The 23,641-nt window shown below is 41.3% G+C and overlaps 1 protein-coding gene across 2 annotated transcripts in view; it reads left to right on the top strand.

The window, feature by feature from the left end:
* LOC132590610 (protein PALS1) overlaps window positions 1-23,641 on the top strand; it is a 136,473-nt gene that overhangs the window by 55,794 nt on the left and 57,038 nt on the right. For both annotated transcript variants that reach the window (XM_060263579.1, XM_060263580.1), the window contains 3 exons: window positions 6,932-7,140; window positions 13,589-13,666; window positions 15,248-15,394. In XM_060263579.1, coding sequence (XP_060119562.1) covers window positions 6,932-7,140; window positions 13,589-13,666; window positions 15,248-15,394 — 434 coding nt within the window. The remainder of the gene's footprint in view (window positions 1-6,931; window positions 7,141-13,588; window positions 13,667-15,247; window positions 15,395-23,641) is intronic.

Below are 23,641 nucleotides of genomic sequence, written 5' to 3'. Positions count from 1 at the left end.
CAGTAAATACCTAGCGACCAGCTATTTATAAAACAAGGAGATAAAAGTCGGCCAGGAAGAGTTGACTATGTTGCTGTTAAGCTGCTTCAAACAATTAACAGCCTAAAGGAACAGAAAAAAAGTAAATGCTGTTTAAAAGGCTAATAAAACAACTTAGCGTTTTTGGAGCTTCGGCGGCAGCCGCCTTGATTCATCGCCTGGAAACTGGAAGTCTAGCCCAAATGTGAATCAAACAAGTATTGATAAAAGACTCCTTATGCTCATTAAAAAATTATATACTTTCAACTTTTGTCAAGACAAATGCTCTTTATCAGGCAATCTTGCGTCAAAAATCCTGTTAAGAAAGGGGGTTAAACAAGGTTGTGTGTTGGCCCCCTTTTTGTTTAACCTCTTTCTTAATGATCTTGCTCCCTTTTTGTCAGATACTGACCATCATAGTCCAAAACTTGGTGCCAGACATGTTCCCTTATTGTTATATGCGGACGATACAGTCTTATTATCTTGCTCCAGAATTGCATTAAAGCGTTTGCTTGTTCGCTGTATCACCTTCCTTAACAACAACAAGCTCCTATTGAACTATGACAAATCTAAAATTGTTGTTTTTTCCAAATCTTGGAAACCAACTAAATGGTGAATAGGCGGCAAAGAGATAGAACAAGTAAAATACTACAAATACCTAGGAATTCATTTTCAATATAACACACTTTGGACTAATCATTGTATCTGTATAATTAAGTCAGTCAATGTTAGCGTTGCAGCTATCCAGCGCTTCTTTTACAGCAGAGGCAATCAGTTTATCCCAGCCGCGCTAAAAATCTTTAAGGCTAAAGTGATACCACAGCTTTTATATGGGGTCCCAGTGTGGATCACAGCTTTGGATGATAACATTGAAGGTGTTCAATCAAAATTCCTACGGAAAATTCTGGGATTCCCAAAGTGCGTACCATATGCAATTTTGTGTTTAGAAACAGGGACGAATCTTGTGGAAACACAAGCATGGCTAATGTCACTTAAATACTGGCTACGGCTACATTTCCACTCTGACTCAGAGAGCTTTTTATATCAACTGCTCTCAGAATCTAATTTGTCAAATTGGCTAGTATTTATTGAGAGGAAAATTAAATCTATGGGCATTGATTTAGATTCACTTCTTATGCTATCCTTAAAAGATGCATTTTTGAAACTTAAGCTCAGAATTCTAGATATTGAAATGCAAACATTTTATAGCCTAGCCAACAAATCTTGCTCCCCGCTGAATTTCAAACTTCCTCTCTCAGTAGGGAAATTAGCGTCATATTTCTCCTCTCTACAAGCTCCACAGCAACGGCGTGCGTTCTCGTTAACGAGATGTAATGCATTACCATCTGCTATCCTATTTGGTAGATTTAACAGGATTAAATACTCTAATAGACACTGTTTTTGTAATCCCGAGTGTATTGAAACTATTTCCCATGTATTATTGAACTGTCCTCTTTATGATGATATTAGTTGTATATACCTGAAAGATATCTTAGCAGATATGTTCAGCTGTGCTGATTCAGGCAAAGTCCACAAACTTTTAAATGACACTTGCTCTGAGGTAACTTTAATGGTGGCTAGATTTCTTCAACAGGCCATGGAAATACGACAGAGAATGGTTCTGGAATGACCACATTTTATTTGTTTTAATTATTTAATTTGGCTAAACTCTACTCATATATATTTTACTTATTTTAATATATTAGCTGCCTATGTACTCTATAATCTAGGATTTTATATTATTTATATTGCTATTTTACTGCTAAATCTGTTATATGCCAATAAAGGCTTGCTGTTGCTGTTGCCTGCATGGGCTCCAGCAGGATGACTGGGCTGCCTTGCAACCCCCAGCCGAGTTTGCCTACAACAGTGCCGTATTTGCGTCTATGCAACAGACCCCATTTGCAGCCACCTATGGTTACCACCCTCGCTTCTTCCCCGCAGTCCTGCCCTCCACAGCAGTCCCTGCTGCTGATGCGCACCTGCAGAAACTCTGGACTCTCCAGGACTTGGTCCGAGAGCAGCTCCAACAGGCTAAAGAGGCCTACAAGACAGCCGCCGACCGAAAGCGACAGGTGGGGCCCCCACTGAAACTTGGGGACCACGTCTGGCTCTCCACCCGTTACCTGCGTCGGCCTCCCAAGCTGGACCCCCACTTTGCAGGGCCTTACCTGATTACAGACCAAATCAACCCCGTTGCTTTCTGGCTACAGCTTCTGGCTGCCCTCCACATCCAGCCGGTCTTCCACCAACCCCTCCTTGTTCCTGCTACACCACTGGATCCCATCTGACCACTGCCTCCAGCGCCGCCTCCACCTGTCCTGGTCGATGACAAGGAGGAATACAAGGTCCACCAGCTCCTGAACTCCCGAATCCACCACGGGGACCTCCAGTACCTCGTGTACTGGGAAGGCTATAGCACCGAGGACCATTCATGGGAACCCGCGGACAACCAACATGCCCCTGACCTTGTGCAGCAGTTCCACACGGCCTGCCCTGGCCCGTCTGTGTGTGTGTGGGGGGTCCTGCGGGGGGGAATAGTGTCATGAGCCCTGATGAGGAGAAGCTGGAAGGGTTAACAGACCTGGAAGAGTTGCCAGCCAGTTCCTCAGCTGAACAAACAGCAGTTGGCCCATCAATCACTCTCCTGGCACCAGTGTCAGTTGTTGATGATCAGTCTCTTCCAAGCTCCCCCCCCTCCCATCTCAAGAGTTCGAAGCAATCTCCAGAAAGAACTTTCAGAGTGAAGACATGAGGCACGTCAATGCTTCATATCTCTTAGCCCTGAGTTCTAGCAGAGTCACTGCCACCCAGGGAGCAGGCTGATTGAGGCCCCCATATAGCTCCCACCCAGGACCTGGTAACCTTGTAGAAGCAACGTCTATTCTCTGGCTTGCATCCACACTCCTTCCTGATCCCTGATCCTGACCTGCTTGATTTCCTTTGCACCCTGACCTTTTGGCTTCTGGACAATGACTTCTGATTCCGATTTGTGATTCTGCATTGGTGACTTGGCTCCTGGCTCCTGCTTGACTTCCTGGACTTTGACTTTGGTCTGGCTTTGGACTCCTGCCTGCCTGCACTCTGAGAACATGACAAACAGCATAAAATAGCCAATAAACAATGCAACAGGACTTTCTAATCAGGAAGAATATGGTAGTTCACTAATCTTGTGGCTTCCTTCTCTGATTTCTGTCATATGAGAACAAACTTGTCCATAAAAATTCTAAATGAATTAATTGCTCCATATGTTCACTAATAAGTAAAAGCAAATCTTCATTCTAAATAAAGCCTGTTGACCCCATTGTTTCAAACAGCAAACCATCTTGGCGATTTCTCCTCATGATGCAAGTAGGGTTTAGTATGAGTTTTGTGTGATAAGGAATAAAGTGAGGAAGTGAAGATATAGTTTTGTGTTCAAATGCATTCAGCTCATCTTCTGCATTCTGTTTGATGTTGAAGTTCGAAAACAAAGTATTCCATTAGCAAACTAATTACATTGGCACAAAATAAAGGATGTTTCAGTTGGTAGATTGGCTATCCTCCCTATCTTGAAAAAGAATCCTCCCTCAGAATTACAGATCTCTTCCTTTTCTACTTTTCTTGGAATTGGATTGGCTATCTTCTCTGTCTGCCACTGAAGCCAGAAAAAGGTGCAATTTGACTCATAATACAAAATAAAAGGTGTATTGAGTAGAGAAATATACTTTGCCATTTATCAGTGTTGAGAAGAAATTTTGCCTTTTTGTGTGTAGACTACCCCTTTTTTTGGTTCAAAATACTTCTGTATGCACATGGGGGAGAGGGTGGCTGAAGGTTTATAGCTCCTTAAGCTTTGTGGGGTGTTACTGTTGAAGTATTGCCAGCATTAGCTGCCAGAAATGTGGAACTGACAAGCACTTTAGATTCTGATTAGGGTTTCATTTAATTGAAAAGAGTTGTTTTTAAGGGGATGTTAAATGTTAACACAGAAGAAGCACTTTAGTCAAGAAATATGGGACTTAGTATGATTCATCCATGCTTTATTTAAGAGAGCCAGTGGAGTGGAGTGGTTCAGAGTCTCAGACTTTCAGCAGGGAGTAAAGGTAAAGGTTTATTAAAACCCCTGTGCAAACTGGGAGACCCAGGCTCAGATCTCCATTCATTCCATGGAAGCTTGCTGGGTGAGTTTGGGCTAGTCACACTCTGTCAGCCTAACCTACATCATGGGGGTTTTGTGAGGATAAAATGGGAAAGAGGAGAATGCTGTAAGCTGCTTTGGGTCCCCATTGGGGAGAAAGGTATGGTACAAATTAATTGAATAAATAAATAAGTAGCAAATCTGGAATTAAATATGTAATTGACTTACTGTGTAATTGTATCTGGCTTGTGACATTCTGTTTTGCTTTCCTGAACTTCTCTAGCAGTTTGGATTTAGTGGGAGGAGAAAATGCACCTTTAGTTTCTTGCAGCCCAGTTCCATGGAACACCTTGAGCTGTCACAGTGCAGACTGTTGTTTGCTTTGTTGTTCCTCAAGCCCAAGAAGTAGGGTATGGTGATATCCTTGGCCAGGAGCCATTCAGCTGCTCATTGTAGCTCTTTGAGTTTTGTGCTTCTCTGAAATGTGCCCTCATTCTGACAGGCGGAGAAGTGACTCTGATGCACAAGGACTATGATACAGGGACTTTGATGGTAAATGGTGGCTCTGCAAAAGAGGCAAATTGCTGAGGACATTATTGTTAGTCTTTTTGTGTATAGTCAGAATTTGTTACTATGTTAGAGGTGCTGATATGTATGCAAAAGAAACTGTTAGAATGACTATCCTTGTCCATCTTTTACTTTGTATAAGAAGTCACAGAATTTTCACTTACAAAATATGTCAAGTCTTTTGATTCAAGCCACTTTTGCTATTGATTTTAAGAAATGTATTAGATAAATTAATTTACGTACCGCTTAACTCTACATATTTATCTTACATTTTGAAACATAACAGTAAAATCTGTTGACCTCTTTTAGAAGTGTAAATATCTTTTATGTTCTAATGCCTATTTATGATTCTTTTACTATCACTTTCTTTCATGTTTCAAGATTTATGATGTGCTGTGAAATGAGCATACTTTGCTTTCTTCCTTAAACTGCTTGGCTTTTAGCCAGAAAAGATAGATGTGACTGTACTTTAGTACTGTCAACACATGACTATTGTTCTTTTGTGTGATTTTTGTGTGAATATAATAGATCAGTGTTATAACTTTTATGTTCATAATAATTTAAGTAAAAAGTGAGACTGCAGTTTAGAAAGCTATTTTGCATAGAGTAGTGGCTCTTGAACTGCTTTTGTTAGTATGGGGCACCTAATGTGATAGACTTTAATATGTACTGGGAGGAGGATCTTGAAGCAGGTGGTACCTTCCTCTCCCACCAGCCAAGATGTGAATAGGTTGAATGTCTCCTGGCAGGGGAACCTCACTGGTTCACATCAGTTTTGTAGGAGTTATGACACTATTACTGCCTCCTTCTCCCAGTATGATTTGGGATGAAGAGAGTTCAAAAAGAATTGCTTCATTCAGTTTCCCAGAATGTGGTTCTAGGAGATGAACTGGAAGACCTTACTCTTCCTTTTAGATTTTTAAAAAGTATTTGTGTGTGTGTGTGAAGGAGGAGATTGGAGTTATACCCTAGCTTTCACTACCCAAAGGAGTCTCAGAGCAGCTTACAATCTCCTTTCTCTTCCCCTCCCCACAACAGACACTCTGTGAGGTAGCTGGAGCTGAGAGAGCTCTGACAGAAACTGCTCTTGAGAGGAACAGCTCTGTGAAAACTTGTGACTGACTCAAGGTCACATCAGCAGGTGCATGTGGAGGAGTAAGGAATCAAACCTGGTTCTCCAAGATCAAAGTCTGTGTGCTTAACTATTACACCAAATGGGTGTCACGTGCATGTGTGTGTATGTGCTTGCATGTGTGGAAGTCATTGTGACTTTTGGTGACAACTGGCAGGGCTAGGTCATTTTTCAGAGAGGTGGCTTGATATACCTGCCTCTGCATCCTGGACTTGATATTCCTTTGGAGGTCTTCCTTCCAACTACTTACCAGGGTTGGCCCTGCTTAACTTTCAACATCTGAATGAGATTGGGCTTGCCTGGGCTCTCCAGGTCAGGTCTTACTCTTCCTTTTGTGATGTCAGTATGTTGTTACCTAGCTCAATGATTCTAGCACTCACCCATACACTCCTGACTACATGCAAGGATCTACATGTTCATCCGTGGGACAGTTTATTGATGCTATACTGCAGGGGTGGCCAACGGTAGCTCTCCAGATGTTTTTTGCCTACAACTCCCATCAGCCCCAGCCAGCATGGCCAATGGCTGGGGCTGATGGGAACTGTAGGTAAAAAACATCTGGAGAGCTACCATTGGCCACCCCTGCTATTGCTCCCCAAGGTAGCATAGATTTAGAAGGGAAGGCCCAAGTTCAGAAACTTTGAGAGAAATGGTCTGTTAACCATAGACTGCATATAATGTTTATTAGACGTTGTCTCTATTTCTTCTAGTACATCCTGGAGAATAACATATTTGCCTCTATTTGGAATAACACACTAAAATGTGTAGAACAAATGTGTTTTATATTGAACAGATATTGATGTTAGCTGAAACTGATGATAGGAATCATACAAATAATTTGAGAAAGAATTTTGGCTTTTCTTTCTGCAAATAATCATATATTTCTGTGCTTTTTGCCTGTTTTACTCTTAGAAGTGATGTTTTCATCAATGCAGAAATAAACAATTCTCTATTAAAGATGGCTGATGCAGCGAGAAGGCTGCATCTAGGGAAAGTTGTAATGTATCTGATAGCTAGCCCCTCCACTTGCTTTTTTTTTGTCCTACATATTTAATACATCTATGTTAACTAATGTGTATTGATTTCCTTTTCAGAAGTTGATGAGCTGCTATCTTCTCTTAAACATGTCCAGCACACTCTGATAGATCCCCAAAGCCAAGAGGAAATTTCTCTAATATTGCAGCTAGTCCAAAACACTGACTTTCAGAATGCATTTAAGATATACAATGCTGTTACAGTTCATATGAACAAAGCAAGTCCTCCATACCCTCTAATCTCCAATGCACAAGAACTTGCACAAGAGGTATGTATTTTGTATCTTTTATCTAGCACTACTAATGGTAAACTTTTTCAAAACAGCCAAACATAAGTACATCATAAAAAATATGAAGATAGGAAACAACAAACATATGCATAGCCTACAGTGTTATCTTTTTTTTCCTCTTAAAAGAGAATAACTTTAAACTTTGAGAAGCTAGCTTTTATAGAGACAGAGAGAAAGAAGTATAAATGGCAAATTACATTAATCTTTCGTTCTTTGAAAGCCAGGATCCCAAAGACTGCATCACTACTTCAGCATACCAGAGGAGGGTTAATCTTGTTTTTATCAAACAGCAGCCCAACATACCACATGCCAAACCAACCAGAGGAGACTTCAAAAGCAGACTGTGACATGGCATGGGGGTCATTGTTCAAAGAAACTGCAAAATATGTGAAACCCTTTGCACATCTTAAAGTATCTCCTGCCAAACATCTAAGCTTGATGTTCTGTTCAGAACAAAACTGTGCTTTCCATTGACATCTTGAAAAGGAACTGTATCAGATATATGATGAACTAGCATTCTAACAAACATGGATTTGACTTTTTCTATTGTTTTACTTGTCATCCAAATGGGTGACTGATATAGAAGCAAGCTTTACCTTTTCTATTAACATTATTTGAATGGTGATTGTTTGCTTTGTTTTTCTGTAGTTAAATTGGAGAACTGTGTTAATTAGTAACTATACAGCATTTTTGAGAACTCACAGCAGTTTGAATTATATTAAAAAACAATTTTGTTCAAATTTACTGGAATGTATATTTTCACATGCCTATAGTATGCATTCTCTCTTAACTAGAACATTGTGCTTTAATTATTTTGGCATGCCTTCCATTAAAGTTCTGAAACAATGACAAGAAAACAAGAAAACTCCAGCCTAATGGGTCTTGAATGATTCCTGCAGAATGGTCATGCAACTTTATCTACTTAACCTACGTGAAAGTGAGAAAGCACAAATAAACAGAAAAGCTGTCCAGTGAGTGATGGCTGCAATTCCTTAAATTTTAAGAACAAACTCAAACAAGTCTTCAGTAGCTCCTCTGAAAAGTTGCTGTTTAACAGCAGCAGTGTGAATGTGAGGGAGGCTTGGAAATGGAACGTATGTATACTTTGCTGTAGGTCTGTTTCTTGAAAAATTACCATTGAAAACACCCATGATCTCTAAAGGACTAGATCTAGTCTCATTTTTTCCCTCATGGTGATTTTTGAAGTACTTCGCAGTTACTTGGAATTTTCTAGCCCTAGTGTAATTGTTTTCATTTGCATATTTCAGGCAATTGAGCTGATATAAATAATTTTACTTTGTATAGCATTGTAGCATCCTGTTTGTTCCTTAAAGCATCAAATACCTGAAAGATCAGTCTGCATTTCCCCCCAACAATAGTCAGATGATACGAAGTGGCGTGATGATATGAAAGTAAAGAGAATCAGGAAACAGGTGTGAGACGGTGACGTGTATATACCTTTAGAAGGGAACTGCCCGTCAGTTAGGGCTGCCAGGTCTGTGTTGGAAAATTCCTGGAGATTTTGGGAGTGGATCTGGGAGAGGGCGGGGTTTGGAGAAGGGCCTCAGCATGGTACAATGCCATACAGTCCACCCTTAAAAGCAGTTATTTTCTCCAGGGGAACTGACCTCTGCCAATTGGAGATCTATTGTAAAAGCGGGAGATCTCCAGGCCCCAGGCTGGCAACCCAACCACCGGTGCATAACCAGTATTTTTCGTAAGAATCCCCAAATTGCTTTTAAACTTAGAAAGCAAGAAAGAAGTTTGGAATTCCTGTGGAGCAGCAGTTGACAGAATACTGTGGAGTAGCCTGAGTGAATGCATGGAAGCTGTGCAAACACCCTTCTGGAATGCAGCCTTTCTGATTAATTGATCAGACGTTAAAAATTCAAAAGAAATTGTTTTGCTAGCTTTCCAGTTTACGTTCTGAATAATACTTTGCTGGGTTAAGTCTAGGTGCTTTCTCAGTTATGGTTGGGGGCAAATAAGTAATTTTAATAAAGCAAAGAAAATATGATTTATCTGTTTCTTGAAACTTTAATTTAATTAGAAGGCTGAGTAAAGCATGCAGGCTTAAGGAATTTATGTGGAGATTAACTCCCTAAAATAATTTGGTGCAATCTGTGTCTGGTATAAAAATAGCTGTTAAACATCAAATTTAATTAAATTGATTAAGCCAGTTAAATGTGACAAAAATGAAGCCAGGATTACTGAACCATAGTCTGAGTGACCCTCAAAGATAATTTGATGCAATTATCAGCATAGTAGCTTGACATGGAAGACTGTGGTATGCCATCAAGATATGTTTCACATAATGAATAGACCTTTTTACACTAAGTGCTTAGGTGATAATAGATTTAGCATTTCTCATGGCATAATACTTTTTAAAGCAAAAAGCACTGAACCTTATATATTTCCATTACTGAGAAAAACAAAGCCAATCAGCTTCACTAGAACTTGTTTCTTCCAAAACATGTCATTTAAAGGTCTGAGTGATTTGGCTTGAGACCTTCATCTTATACTTTGAACCTAAATAAATGCACTTGTGGGTTAAATCCTGTTGATTTTGACAGAACTTCTGCTCAGCAGTTTCTCATGTCTCCATTACAGTGTATTCAAAAGCATGGACTTTTCTGCATTGACCTCTTTCCATAGCATTAATGGATCCTGATATCTCTGCTCACTGTACAATTTTGTTCACATTATGAAGGATGTTAGTAGTTATTGCTGAGGAAAGTAGAAGGCAACTGTGACGGAACCGGCCCGATTCTGCCTTCAGACCCGGTCCCGTCAACTCCCTATTGAGTCGCCAACTCCTGGAGGGAGCTATTTCTCCTCTGGCCACTTGGGCTCGCTGCCACCACCTGCTCAGTCTAGGGGTTCAGATTGAGAGGAACAGGACTCCCAATCCCCCTCTCCAGCTCTGAGGCCAGGCCTCAAGGTGCTCTGCCACCCTGTACTTGGGTATCACAGAGACCACAGCACTTCTTCGGGGAACCCCTGGAGGATTGGCACCTTATCCAACTGCATGCCTTCCCCCTTCCCCGGAGCTCCCTTCATAAAGCAGCATGGTCTAACGCGGTTGGGGATCTATGTGGTACAGAGTTTGACTGCCAGCATTCAAAACAGTAAAAAAAGTTTAATAAGAGAAAGAAAAATAAAAACAAAAATAGTTACATGTAACAGTTTAGCACAGCACCTGATCAGCAACAAGAAGGGCAAATAAAAGGTGGATTTCAACGCATCCTCTCGTCCCTGGTGTAAACTTGGTCTACCTTGTGAATTACTTACTCAGTCTGACTGAATTACTTACTCAGTCTGACTGAATTACTTACTCAATCTGACTGCCTCTTGAGTAGGCCTCTCCCACAGTCAGGAGCCCACAGACTCACAACCTCTCTCTTTGAGGGCCAGCTGCGAACTGCCCTTTTCCCGCCTAATTCAAATAAAAAAACCCCAAAAGAACTTCCTGCCCCTCTAGGAGGCTTTCCCCCTAGAGTTGCTGGTTTAACTCCAGAAGGGAGGAGGGAATGAGGGGAAGGCTAAAGAACTTCCTGCCCCTCTAGGAGGCTTTCCCCCTAGAGTTGATGGTTTAATTCCGGAAGGGAGGGGGGGAGTGAAGGGAAGGCTAGGCCACACAGCCTGCCTAGTAGTTTCATGTTCCCCTCCAACCAAGCACCAACATTAACCAAGATGGCGTTTCTCCACAGCAACATTAACCAGCATCCCTGGAACAGAAGTGGACATTCAAAAGGACAATATAGTCACTTGCTGTTTAGTCAAGGTTGATATGAATAAAAGGAATGTCCAGTGGCACCTTAAAGATTAACAACATTTATCTCAGTATGAATTTTCATGAGTTTGCTACAACAGACTAGTCTAAGTACCCCTCTAATTTATGAATGTCAGACTGTGAATCAGCAATAATTTTTCAGGGAGTAGGAAGCAGTACTGAGGGAACATGATGAAGAATATGTACATATTCATTAATCCATAGGAAGATTTATGTAGTCTTTTTTTGTTATTTAAAGTGCAAGGCTCTAACTGTTCATTTTCTTATATGTTTTGGGGGGAAATCTCTCATGAGTTAAATAAAGGGAAGGATATTGAGAGAATCAGAAGCCATTTGTACTTCTAGACAGAATTGTTTCTGAAGGCAGTGTTTGGATTGTCATCCATGTTAGCAGTATTTATAATTGTCACCATCAGCCTTTTTTCCCTCTTCTCTCTCTACTGCCATCATTGTCTTTTGTCTTCCTGTCTTGTCTTTAAAATTTCTAATTATTTTTGGGTTGTTGGGTTTGGGTGGAAGGATTACTGACCAGGATTATTTTTGTATTATCATTAACCTGTTAAGAAAAAAATCTGAAGTCTAAACATGATAGAATGTTTTCTTTGAACAATATGGGGTCTGTTTCTCCAAATGTACTCAGAAATATGCATTTTAAAGTTTTCCTCACAAATGAAACTGGATAGAATGCTGTGCTATGCAAATGCAGCCACACTTGGAAGCAAAATTTCTTCCCTTGCTACAACCTTCCATTCTCCTAAAATCTCCCCCCCCCACAGTGTCTGGTGGAAAGGAAGAATGAGCAAAAATTGCTCTCCCCTACATAATTTGGATCCAAGCTGTTAATGTAATTTTGGACACAGATCAAGATGGCATTTCTTACTTTTGAGGCCCTAAACACCTTGGGCCTGAGTACTTGAAGGACTGCTTTTCATCACACTGTCTAGCCTGCCAGTTGAGATCCTCTTTCCAAGCCATGCTTTCTGTGGTCCCACCTGCCTAAGTGAGGCAAGTGGCAACCAGAGATGGAGTTTTTTTGGGGGGTGGGGCATCACCTGTAGAATGACCTCCCCCTTCAGGCTTTCCTGGCACTGATCTTACTGTCCTTTAGGCACTACTCAAAAATATTTAGTTTTACCCCAAGTCTGAACTTTTTAACTTTTTAAGCTGTTTTATGTTCTACTGCTGTCCCAAAGACTGTTTAGCACAGGGGTGTTAAACCTATGCCCCATGGGCCAGAAGTGGCCCACTCAAGGCTTTAATTTGGCCCATCATTCTCTTCTCCCCCTGCCTATCCTCACCCTTCTGAACTCAAGCTTCTGCTGAGTGCAGGGAGCAGAGGACGGGGCTGCCAGACTTCCCAGCTTGACCTTGCTGGCTTCCCCTGTGGTCAGAAGCTCCTCTGGGCTCCATTGAAATACATTGCAGCACAAAAAAAGTTGCAATGAAAATATGGAATGGATTTGCCATTCCCAGAGAAGTCTGTCAGGCCCAGAGACCTTAATGAAAAATCCATTCCACATTTTCATTGCAACTTTTTTTTGTACTGCGATGTATTTCAATGGAGCCCATGCAAGTCAATTGGCATTCTTGGCTCCCATTACCTCCAGTAGGCCTTCAGGCATCTCCCATTGTTTCCAATGGGCAATCCTGTCATTCCTTTTAGTACATCCTCCAAAATAATTATTTCAAACCACCCTGTTAAAAAAAAAAAACCCTGAGATCCTGGAGAGTCACTGAGTAGACTTGGGGCGGGGGGCAGAAGCTTGCAATGCCCTGCTATTTCATGTTTTCCTACGCTCAGTTCTCAAGTACCTGGCATTACATTTTATGACACACATGGCCAGCCTGACAGTCCCATTTATGTCAGATCTGGCCCTCATAACAAATGAGCTTCACCCCTGGTTTATCATGCTGGATGTTGTATGCTGTTTGTTTTTGGCTTCCTGATAATTTTTATAGTTTTATTTTTTTATTGTATTCTTTTTACTTTCTGAGCTGCCACAAGGAGGTCTCTGGAAAGGTGGCACATACATTTTCTAAATAAAGAAGCTAGGACAGGAGGTAATGGTGATCCAGTCTGATCAGTTTTACCACTCTGTTTACTAGCTGCAGTTCAGAATAAAAAAAGAGTGAACAGCTTTCTCCCCTCTTCACTTTTGTATCGTTGAAAAGCACTAATGCTGAATCAGAGCATGTACCACAGTAGTACAGAGGGAAGTATTTCTCCCTTTGAAATGCAAAAATGATAACCTATTCACAGTTCAGTTTACCTGGCATGACTTTGCATGTCTGATTACAGCCACATGAATATCTTTTGCATTTACTTCTATACATTTTGTAGGTGACTTTTAATTGCACTTTTGTCAAAATATAAACTTGCATGGTCATTCCTGAATTATTTTAATTTTATATGTTTAATGAGCTAGGTCACATTATAGTTTAGAAAAATCATCCCATAACAAAATAATCTGTTAAATCAGTATGAGTGATTGTCTTTAAATAGTATAATTTCACATTGTCTGGCTGTTACCCCTTCATATATCTTAAGGTGGAACTACAAGTTATACCAGCAAAAGGGTAGCATATTTGGAGAGGACCTTGCTTTCAACTTTTTCTTGTTCTGTTGTCTTTCAGGTACAGTGTGTGTTGAAACCAAGTCATCAGAAAGATGGGGTGGAACTTAATTCTATATTGAATGCTCCTCATATTCAGGTAGGAAACAACTAATTATCTGTACGGTAAAACCAATTCCCTTAGCATTCTTAAGATGTGTGTGTATTTTACATTTTTTGTTCCTAGCTTGCATGGTAAATTTTTATGGCCACAACCCAAAGAAATAATAAGTGCATGTATAACAATCTCACCCTCTTCCCTCCCTCACACACAGAATTTTCCCTTCTGTCTTCTTTCTTGCTGAGCAGCCCCCTTGTCTATTTTCTTTTTATTTGTTTGTCTATGGCTGTCCCACTGAGTCACTTTATATATAACTTCAAAATAAACAAAAACTTGGAGGAGAAAACGTCAGGAGGAATAAGGTGTAGGACGTATGAGGTGAACAGTTAGTAAAACCGAATTTTTATGCACACAAACCCCAGATAATTTGTTGCCAAAAAAATAATTGTTTCTGCTATTCAACAAGGTGTTTAAAACTTTGGGGGGAGGCTTACTTTTCCGTTTCTGCTTAAACACTCAAGTATAGGTTTCTGAGTTTCATGAACATATAAAGTTTAGAAGGCAGGAACAAACATCAAAGTTCCCAAAATCCTTCTTTATACACAAACCAGGATCACTCCTCTCTTTCTGGAAGCTGTTTCCATTCTTAACTGGGCAGGGATCACTTTGCTTTACTAGAAGCTGTTTTCCTTTTTTGGCTTGAATGAGGGTCCTTGCAAAATTGAACTGAGAGTTGAGCAGTGCAGAATTAAAAGATAAACACGGAAATGCAGAGAGAACCCTGGAGGCAATGCAGAATTAAAAATATACAGTGAGTCTATAGTGGGAGTCAATGCAGAAAATATACCATGAGTGCAGGGAAACCCACAGTGCAGAAAGGGCCTATATAAGAAAACTGTCTCTAGAACTCAAAATGCGGCATTGTGAACATCAGAATTCTAAAATATATAGCGTTTCTACAGTGTGCACATTTTTGTTCTTTGAATCATGACTCTCATGACTGGATTATTACAGAAGCCAGCTCAGACATCAGATTCTGTTCCTCATTTGCACTGAGAATGCTCTGTGGGATTGCCCTTCATAGGATAGCTACAAATAAAAGTGCAATTGGCAGCATTTTCTGTCACATTAACTTCACAGTCCATATTGCTAAAATCACAGTATCTTGTTCCTTAGATATGATTCTGGCTTATAGCCCCATTTTGACAAGAGATCTCTTTCTGGTGTAGTGGTTAAGTGTGTGGACTCTTATCTGGGAGAACTGGGTTGAATTCCCCACTCCTCCATTTGCACCTGCTAGAATGGCCTTGGGTCAGCCATAGCTCTGGCAGAGGTTGTCCTTGAAAGAGCAGCTGCTGTGAGAGCCCTCTCAGCCCCACCCACCTCACAGGGTGTTTGTTATGGGGGAGGAAGATAAAGGAGATTGTGAGCCGCTCTGAGACTCTTGAGTGGAGGGCGGAATATAAATCCAATATCATCATCATCTTCTTAAATCTTATAATCCTTGAGTTAAATTTATATTTGCTTGGTGGAATTTTAAACTATAATGTACATAAATTCAATTTAGTACACATTAAGGACATTGTATGATTATAAATGGCTTTGTTTATTTTATACCAGGCACTGCTGTTGGCTCATGATAAAGTTGCTGAGCAGGAAATGCAACCTGAGCCATTAACAGATGAAAAGATTTATGAGAATGTTGGTCTGTATGGAGGAGAGACAGTTAAAATAGTCCGTATTGAAAAGGCTAGAGATATTCCATTGGTGAGTATAATAATATAAGACATGGGGGGAAAATTTAGCCAGTTTTCCCTTTTGATCTCCTACCACACGAAGGTTTGTATGGCCCCATTCCTGAAGGTTTTTTTTATGGTTGTTCCAATATTTTGCCATAGACTTCATATGGAAGTAAGAACCATGGGGTCCATGTGTGTCTTTAGAAGATGCAGACTCTTTAAGCATGGCAAGATAGTTCTGTTAAAGAACCTTGGAAGGAGGAGGTCTGTTAAATTTTGTCAATGCTCTCTTAAATTTTGTGCACTTTATTTTTGACTGTTGCTATAAGGCAGCGTTTCCCAAACTTTTCTTTCCCGTGGCCTGGTTATTTTTACACTTCTCCATCGTGGCCCACTAACATTTGGGGATGGAGCCAGGAGACTTTGGGGGTGGAACTGAGACACAGGAATTATATCATTTCCTGTGGTGTCAAGGACCAAGTGATGTCACTTCCGGGGCACACTGAACCAAAACTCCACCTTTTCCTGTGATGTCACTTTCAGGGCACTCCCCCAAACCTGCCTCTTCTTCGGAAGTAAATTCATTTTCAGAAAAATCTCTCTGAAACTCATGCTGAGCCAAAATGGGGGTGGAAAGTGGGCGCTCCTCTCTTTTCACCCCCATACCTGCATGCACCTATCTGTTTGTGTATTCTTCTCCAGCTTGCAAGCACTCCTAATGCCCATGTTCAGTTGCCTGCACTGCCTACACATCCCTTCCTCAACAGCACTGGCCAGTGTATGCAATTGGGAGTGCTATTGCCATTGCCATCAGGAATGCCAGCACTGTGTACCACCCACACTGGGCCCTGGAAGCTGCTCTACCTCAAAATATGCTGACACATTTAGTAGGCCCTTCCTTCAGCTGCTACTACTGGAATCCTTCCTCAAGCTACAACCAAACTTGCTTGGTTTCAAGAAAACCTTTCGACAGCTATTTTTCATACTTTGTTGAAACACGGGGAAATTGCTGTGACAAGTAGCAGAGAATTGTAGTGCAATTAATGAATTAATTTCAAGTTATATGAAGTTCATACAAGCTTTTCTGCAGTTATCCCAAAAAGGATATTTATGAGGGGCTTGCAGCTTTTTGCTGGCTGCGTTTCCCATGCTTTTAAAAGCAACCTGTTGTGCAGCTACTTAGCCAGTGAACTACTTTCATCCTTTTTAATATCTACAGGAAGAGTTTAATGTTGGTGTCAGACAGCTGTTAAAAGCAGGACTAGTAAAATGGTGCCAAGTTCGTAGTACCATCTCTTCCAGTGCTGTTGAGATATACCACAGTAATCTCCAATAATCTCTTTCTGCCCCACACCTCTTACTCTCACTCACTCACACAGAAATCTCATAGAAGACCACCTGGCTACAACTGGGGGTGCCAACTTTTCATTGGCAGAGCTCCTATATCTGCAACAACAGTATGATGAACAGAAAAGTTTCATCCAGTAAAAATGGAAGGAAAGAAAGAAAGGGAAAGAAAGACATGGAAAGAAAGAACATAAAAACATAAGAGAAGCCATGTTGGATCAGGCCAGTGGACTATCCAGTCCAAAATTCCCTCATACAATGCCCCAAAGGCACCAGAATGTCCACCAGTGGGGATAGGGCACTAGAAGCCTTCTCACTATTGCTTCCCCCCCTCCCAGCACCAAGAATACGGACAGAGCATCACTTGCAGGGAAAGAAAAAGAAAGAAGGAGGGATGAAAAAAAAGCCTTCCTCACCATCAGATGACCCCAGCCAGCAAAAATTCTGCCCAGGGGTCGTTTGGTTAAAAAAAATAGCTACTGTAATGCCCGCTCCCCACCCCTCTCGGCTGAAAAAAACACACACACCCTTCTTTGCCGCTCAGGCCTCCTGGAGAAATCTCTCCAAAAGAACATACTGCAAGACATATGAAAGCTCATACCTTGAAGAACACTTCATGGGTCTAAAGTGCCAGTGGATGCTAACTTTTCTCTCAAACACTGGGAGCGGGGGAGAAGGATGGAAAGGCAGTCCAGCTCCTCTCTGCACAACACAGAGACGGGGCGGGGCTAGTGTTGCTGGGGGCGGGACTAGCTTTGGCTTTTCTTGTGACCCGATAGTGAGGCTTCCGTGGCCCGGTACTGGGCCATGACCCTGCAAATGGGAAACACTGCTATAAGAGATTTATTAAGGTGTCAAGTTCTTATTAATATATAGCTATATATGCTCTGTTTTTATGGTTTGTATAATAAATCACCTTGAGCCCACATTTGCTGTAAATGGTTTCCATATGTTTTTCGTAGTGTTTGGTCTGATGACAGATTCTCCTCTAAATATAGGTTAGAATGTTGACATTCTAAATATAGGTTAGAATGTTGACAGATTGTTATAAATAGCATTCCCAAAAATATTACCAATTCTCTGGGTACAGCATTGGAAACTGAAAGGTAGTTAATTTAAGCTTATGTTCTCAAGCTCTGTTGAAAATTTGGTTCCAGTCTGTTTAAGCCCCAAATGATCTGGGACCAGTATACCTCCAGGGACCTCCTCTCCTGATATATCTCCCAAAGAGCTATATGCTCAAGGGATAGCAACCGACTGGTGATCCCCAGCCCTAAAAGCATCTGGCTGTCCTCAACCAGAATCAGGGACTTCTCAGCCCTGGCTCTGACCTGGTGGAACGCTCTGCTGAATGGGATCCGGGCCCTGCAGTACTTGGTGCAGTTCTGCAGGGTCTGCAAGATAGAGCTGTCCCTCCAAGTTTATGGCTGAGAGTGATTGGCCTCTCTCCTTCCTCCTACCCATCCCCTGTCCTGTCTTTGTATCTGCTATTCCTCCAATTGATTTACCATAATATATTTTACTCTCCCCCCCCCCCCCCAGCCCTGGACAGGGGCACTTGGCTATTCTCTTTATGTGCCATCTGATTAATTGTTAATGTTATTGTAAAAACTGTTTTAATAACTTTATAGATATTGTTTTAAGAACACTGTTGTTACCTGCCCAGAACCCTGTTGTACAGGAGAGGGAGGGCTAAAAAGGAGACCTGGACATCAACTTTTCCTGTTATCTGTAAAATAAAGTTTTTACTGCCATATCTGTATATTCTATAATGAGAACTCTAATGAGTGACTGAAGATGCATTCTTTTGGAAAATCAAGCTAGAATGCAGGTTTTGTACATCTCAGTTTCCCCGCTTGTGATTTATATATAATCCGACTCTGCTGGGTGGTCTCTATTATGGAAGAAAGGGGGAAATGGTGGCTTTCCTTGCTGGGAAACATACTGACGGTTCCCTGAAAAATATGCTAGTAACCTGCGACCACTGCTAGTGCCTCCTGAGAATATCTAGACTGGCATTCTTCCAGCTTAGTACTAGAGCAATAACAAAGTGATAAGGTAGAAACACTAGAAAAGAGAGCCAGTTTGGTGTAGTGGTTAAGTGTGCAGACTCTTATCTGGGAGAACCGGGTTTGATTCTCCACTCCTCCACTTGCACCTGCTGGAATGGCCTTGGGTCAGCCATAGGTCTGGCAGAGGTTGTCCTTGAAAGGGCAGCTGCTGTGAGAGCCCTCTGCAGCCCCACCCACCTCACAGGGTGTCTGTTGTGGGGGAGGAAGATAAAGGAGATTGTGAGCCGCTCTGAGACTCTTCGGAGTGGAGGGCGGGATATAAGATAGATAGATAGATAGATAGATAGATGAATTTATTGTCATTGTTCTCAACAAAAAGAGAGCAACGAAATGAGGTGCTCTTCCACAAACATACCAACACATCAAACACACATATTCATAAACCATTTAAATACATCTAAAACCATTAAACCATTAAAACCATTAAAACCATTTAAATACATCTAAAACGGATAAACATTCATAAAACCATTAAAACCATTAAATAAACATTCATAAAACCATTAAACATTCATAAAACCATTAAAACCATTTAAACCATTAAATACATCTAAAACAGATAATCCTTCATAACCCTGCATTTAACCTAACCACAGCACTTGGATAAAAACTGTCCTTAAATCTGTTTGTCCTAGCCTTCAACACTCTATATCGTCTACCTGACGGTAAGATCTCAAAAAGCAAATGGCCCAGATGTGTATGGTCCCTTAGGATCATTTGTATCTTCCTTTTACATGCCATATTATACAGATCCACCAATGAGGGGAGAGAACATCCACAAATCTTTTGTGCTCTTCTTGTCACTCTTTGGAGCACCCTTCTCTCTGCTTCCGTGCAGCTCCCAAACCACGCGCAGAGGCAATAAGATAAAATGCTCTCAATGGAACTACGATAAAAGGCAACCAGCAGACTCCCTGACAGTTGTAGTGATCTTAAGAGTCTTAAGTAGTATAGTCGTTGCTGGGCCTTTTTCTCTAGAGCTAAAGTATTTGCCCCCCATGTTAGATCCTGTTTCATGGTAATTCCCAGAAACTTCCATTCTGTCACCTGTTCTACCATAACACCATCAATAAACAACGGCTGGGTGTCCAAACTACTCTTCCTGTAATCCACTATAATTTCCTTCGTCTTATTTATATTTAAAATAAGATTATTTACTTTACACCAAAGGGACAGCTGTTGAACTTCCCTCCTGTACGCAGACTCATCATCCTCAGAGATGAGCCCTACCAACGTTGTATCATCTGCATACTTAATGATTTTGTTACTCAGACTGCTAGAAACACAATCAGACGTGTAAATAGTGAAAAGAAGTGGACTCAAGACACATCCCTGAGGGGTGCCAGTATTTAAGATCTTCACGGAGGAAATATATCCATCCATTTTAACCCTTTGTGAACGACCTGACAAAAAATTCAAAATCCACTCACATATAGAGTCCGACAGCTTCAAATCTTTAAGCTTAAACAACAATCTATGGGGTGATATTGTATTAAAAGCAGAACTAAAATCTGCAAACAACATTCTAACATACGTCCCCTTTTTATCCAAATGCGATAAAGCAGTATAAAGAACAGTATTAACAGCATCCTCAGTAGATCTATTTTTCCTGTAAGCAAACTGATATTCATCAAAAATAACAGGAAGGCAGGAAATAATATATTTTCGAACTAATTGTTCAAAACACTTCATTATCACAGAAGTCAAGGCCACTGGCCTATAGTCATTTAAAACCTTTGCTGGCGTCCTCTTTGGTATTGGGACAATAAGGGAAGCCTTCAAACAAGTGGGAACAATGGATTGTGACAAGGAACGATTGAAAATCTCAGTCCACACCCAATATCTCCTTCTTCTTCTAGAAAATTCCTTATTACCAACCTGATAGCACCCATACAGACTAGCATGTGGGAAAGATATTAAGAGAAATATCACAGAGAAATAAATTGTACTAAGGGAAGCCAGAAAAATGACTTCTTTTTTAAGGCTTATTATAGAAGAGGGGAAGGGTGCTTGGATTCCAAAGATGGTAGAAAAATGGCAAAATCAAAATATGGGGGGAAACACACAGCATCAGCAGCTCAGAGATGTTCAAATGAAAAGCTAAACACACCTAAGCTAGACTGTAGGAGGTTCTTCAGAAGAAATTAGGAAGGCTTCATCTGTTGTATGACAGAACTTTAAAAGAACCTTTGGAGTCTGTTGGTGGTTACTGTAGACTGAAGGCTTTTAATATTCATGATACTGTTAAGTGATCATTTTATTATCATATGTATTATCTCAATTCTCATCATAGAAAATATACTTCATGTAAGTTTAATTTAAACTCTTATGTAATGGCAAGCTCTTCTACTCAAACTGTAGGAACAAAACCACCTAGAACAGTGGCCTGTATCTTTGTACACATTTCTCAAAGGAGTGGAAGTTTTTGCCTATTCTCACTCCAGGGAGGATGACATCTTAACATGGGTGATCCATACCATTTAGTCATTGAGGCAGGACTTAATTGTCAGTTTCCTGCCGCACAAGTGGTGGTCACCCTACTCCTTGGTTCATTTCCTGCCTAGGAGAGATCTCTAAAGTAGGCTTCCCTCACATCTTTTTACTTTGTCGTATAATTTTCTTTGTCTGTGTTTGACATTTCCCTGGCTAGAGGATCTGATGTATGATTTTCATTCCACTCCCTCTCATTCCAAAGCTTATGAGGAAACTTAGATAAAAGGAGGCCACTCAGGGCTGCTTGGCACGTCATAGCCCGCACAGACCGTGCTTCTTTAGCCTATCAGATAGTTTGTTTTTAGAACCATGGAGGATTTTAGTGATTTTAGATGCACTATCAGACTGGCTGTACTTTGTCATAAGGATAGTGAGTGCCACTGTCTTCTAAGGCTAAGCTTCTGAGATGAGATAACCAAGACAATGACTTCTGGGAAAGGTGCTCAGTATCTAGAATTTATTTTGTAGGGTCACATCCACTGGTTTAACAGGAAGAGCCTTGACCCATTCCTGGGATCCATGAAACATGTACTGCATTTATTTCAAGCAGGTCTTGACCAGGATGTGAAAACTAACTCTTTATGCAAGCAGGTGGCAGCCTCATATCATACTCACATGTTCAGAGGGTGTATTTGTTTCCTGATGTCCACTGAGCATGTTGTTCAGCTCAGCCTTCCAGTGTTCCAGTAGACAGGTCATACTGTCCATATTTTGGAGTCTCATCTCAGTTAATCATACAGGGGTTCTTGAAGTGTATATTTAGTTATTTATTTAAAACATTTGTATTCTGCTGTTCCGCTCAGATAGAATACACAAGGTGGTGAACATCCAAACATTAAAACATTTCAACATCTAAAGCCAGTTTGGTGTAGTGGTTAAGAGTGTGGACTTTTATCTGGGAGAACCGGGTTTGTTTCCCCACTCCTCCACTTGCATCTACTGGAATGGCCTTGAGTTAGTCATAGCTCTGACAGAGGTTGTCCTTGAAAGGGCAGCTACTGTGAGAGCCCTCTCAGCCCCACCCACCTCATAGGGTGTTTGTCGTGGGGGGAGAAGATAAAGGAGATTGTAAGCCGCTCTGAGTCTCTGATTCAGAGAGAAGGGCGGGGTATAAATCTGCAGTTCTTTTTCTAAAATAAAATATACATAAAATAACTCAATAAAAACCATGTAAATACTAAAACACAGGTAACAATAAAACCAGGGAGAAAGACTAAGATATAATCTTATAATTTCTCTTTTTCTCACTATGAAAGTCCTTAACCTGCAGGGTGTTAGAACATAGGACTTTGTCCACCTGAAAGGGCCTCTGTGTCTTTATTAGGGTTTTGTCATGCTCAGAAATGATCTTACCTTTAATCCTAAAGCCAACTCTTTCAAAGAGCCCTGAGAACATACCTAAGACAAGTTGCACTATCCTTTGTCCAGTAGGGAAGAAGGTGTCCAGTACACTCAGCATGTGACTCAGTCAGATATCATTCTGTCATGCCAATTGCTAGCCCACACCTCCCTTTGTCAAAGTCCCACATTCAGCAACAAGCTTGAACCACAAGAAGAACTGCGGTGCTCCCCCAGGACCACAAGTAATCTTCAAGTGCTACCACTCTCCAAAGATGCCAGCTCCACTTTAATTACCTTTTTAAGATTTTAATTTCCTACCAGCTCCATGGTAATTATCCATTCACACAAAATACTCCCCATTTGCAAGCACTCAGATGCACATCCAGCACCTGGTTTTCTGCTATGTGCAAACCCTGTGCATGTTTCTGAATGCCTGCTCTCATCCTAGAGTTTTGCCTAAACCCCCTGTTCTCCACTTCCATCCAGACTGTTACATAAGGCAGTGATTCTGTACAGGGAGCCCAGGGAACATACATGTGTTATGACTTCTCTTACTTAATCCTCCACATGCTGCCAAGGGAGGGAAACAGGAGAGGAGCCGTCCATGTTTGGGTCAGGGGGTTAGCAGGCTCTGGCTCACCTGGCTCGGGCCTCCTCTGCCCCTGACTCTCAGTGTTCTACATGCATTGTTCTGCTTACATAAGCACCAGGCTTTTCTTGCTTACCCAGGCTGCTATGCACAATGTGCCTGGCTTAGCCAGTCATTCTGTTCACACATTTCCATAAGTGGGCATGTTTGGACAGCTACCCAGAGGCTTTCTACAGGTACCTCTGCCTATGAACTCCTTCCCTGGGCTTCCTGCAAGTTGGAAGCCACAGCTTGATGGGGCTTAAGGAAGTGGGGCCAAAAATATTCTGCTGCCTCCACATGAACAGCCAGCCATCTTTCCAGCAGCCTAGGTGGCACAGGCAGGAGCCCAATGGCTGGAGGAGGTAGCAGCAGACAGAGCAGCCTGGCCTTT

Source organism: Heteronotia binoei, unplaced genomic scaffold (assembly GCF_032191835.1).
Source record: "Heteronotia binoei isolate CCM8104 ecotype False Entrance Well unplaced genomic scaffold, APGP_CSIRO_Hbin_v1 ptg000334l, whole genome shotgun sequence".
NCBI lineage: Eukaryota > Metazoa > Chordata > Lepidosauria > Squamata > Gekkonidae > Heteronotia > Heteronotia binoei.
Note: the sequence above shows the minus strand (reverse complement) of the source record. Positions and strands in the feature narration are given on the sequence as shown.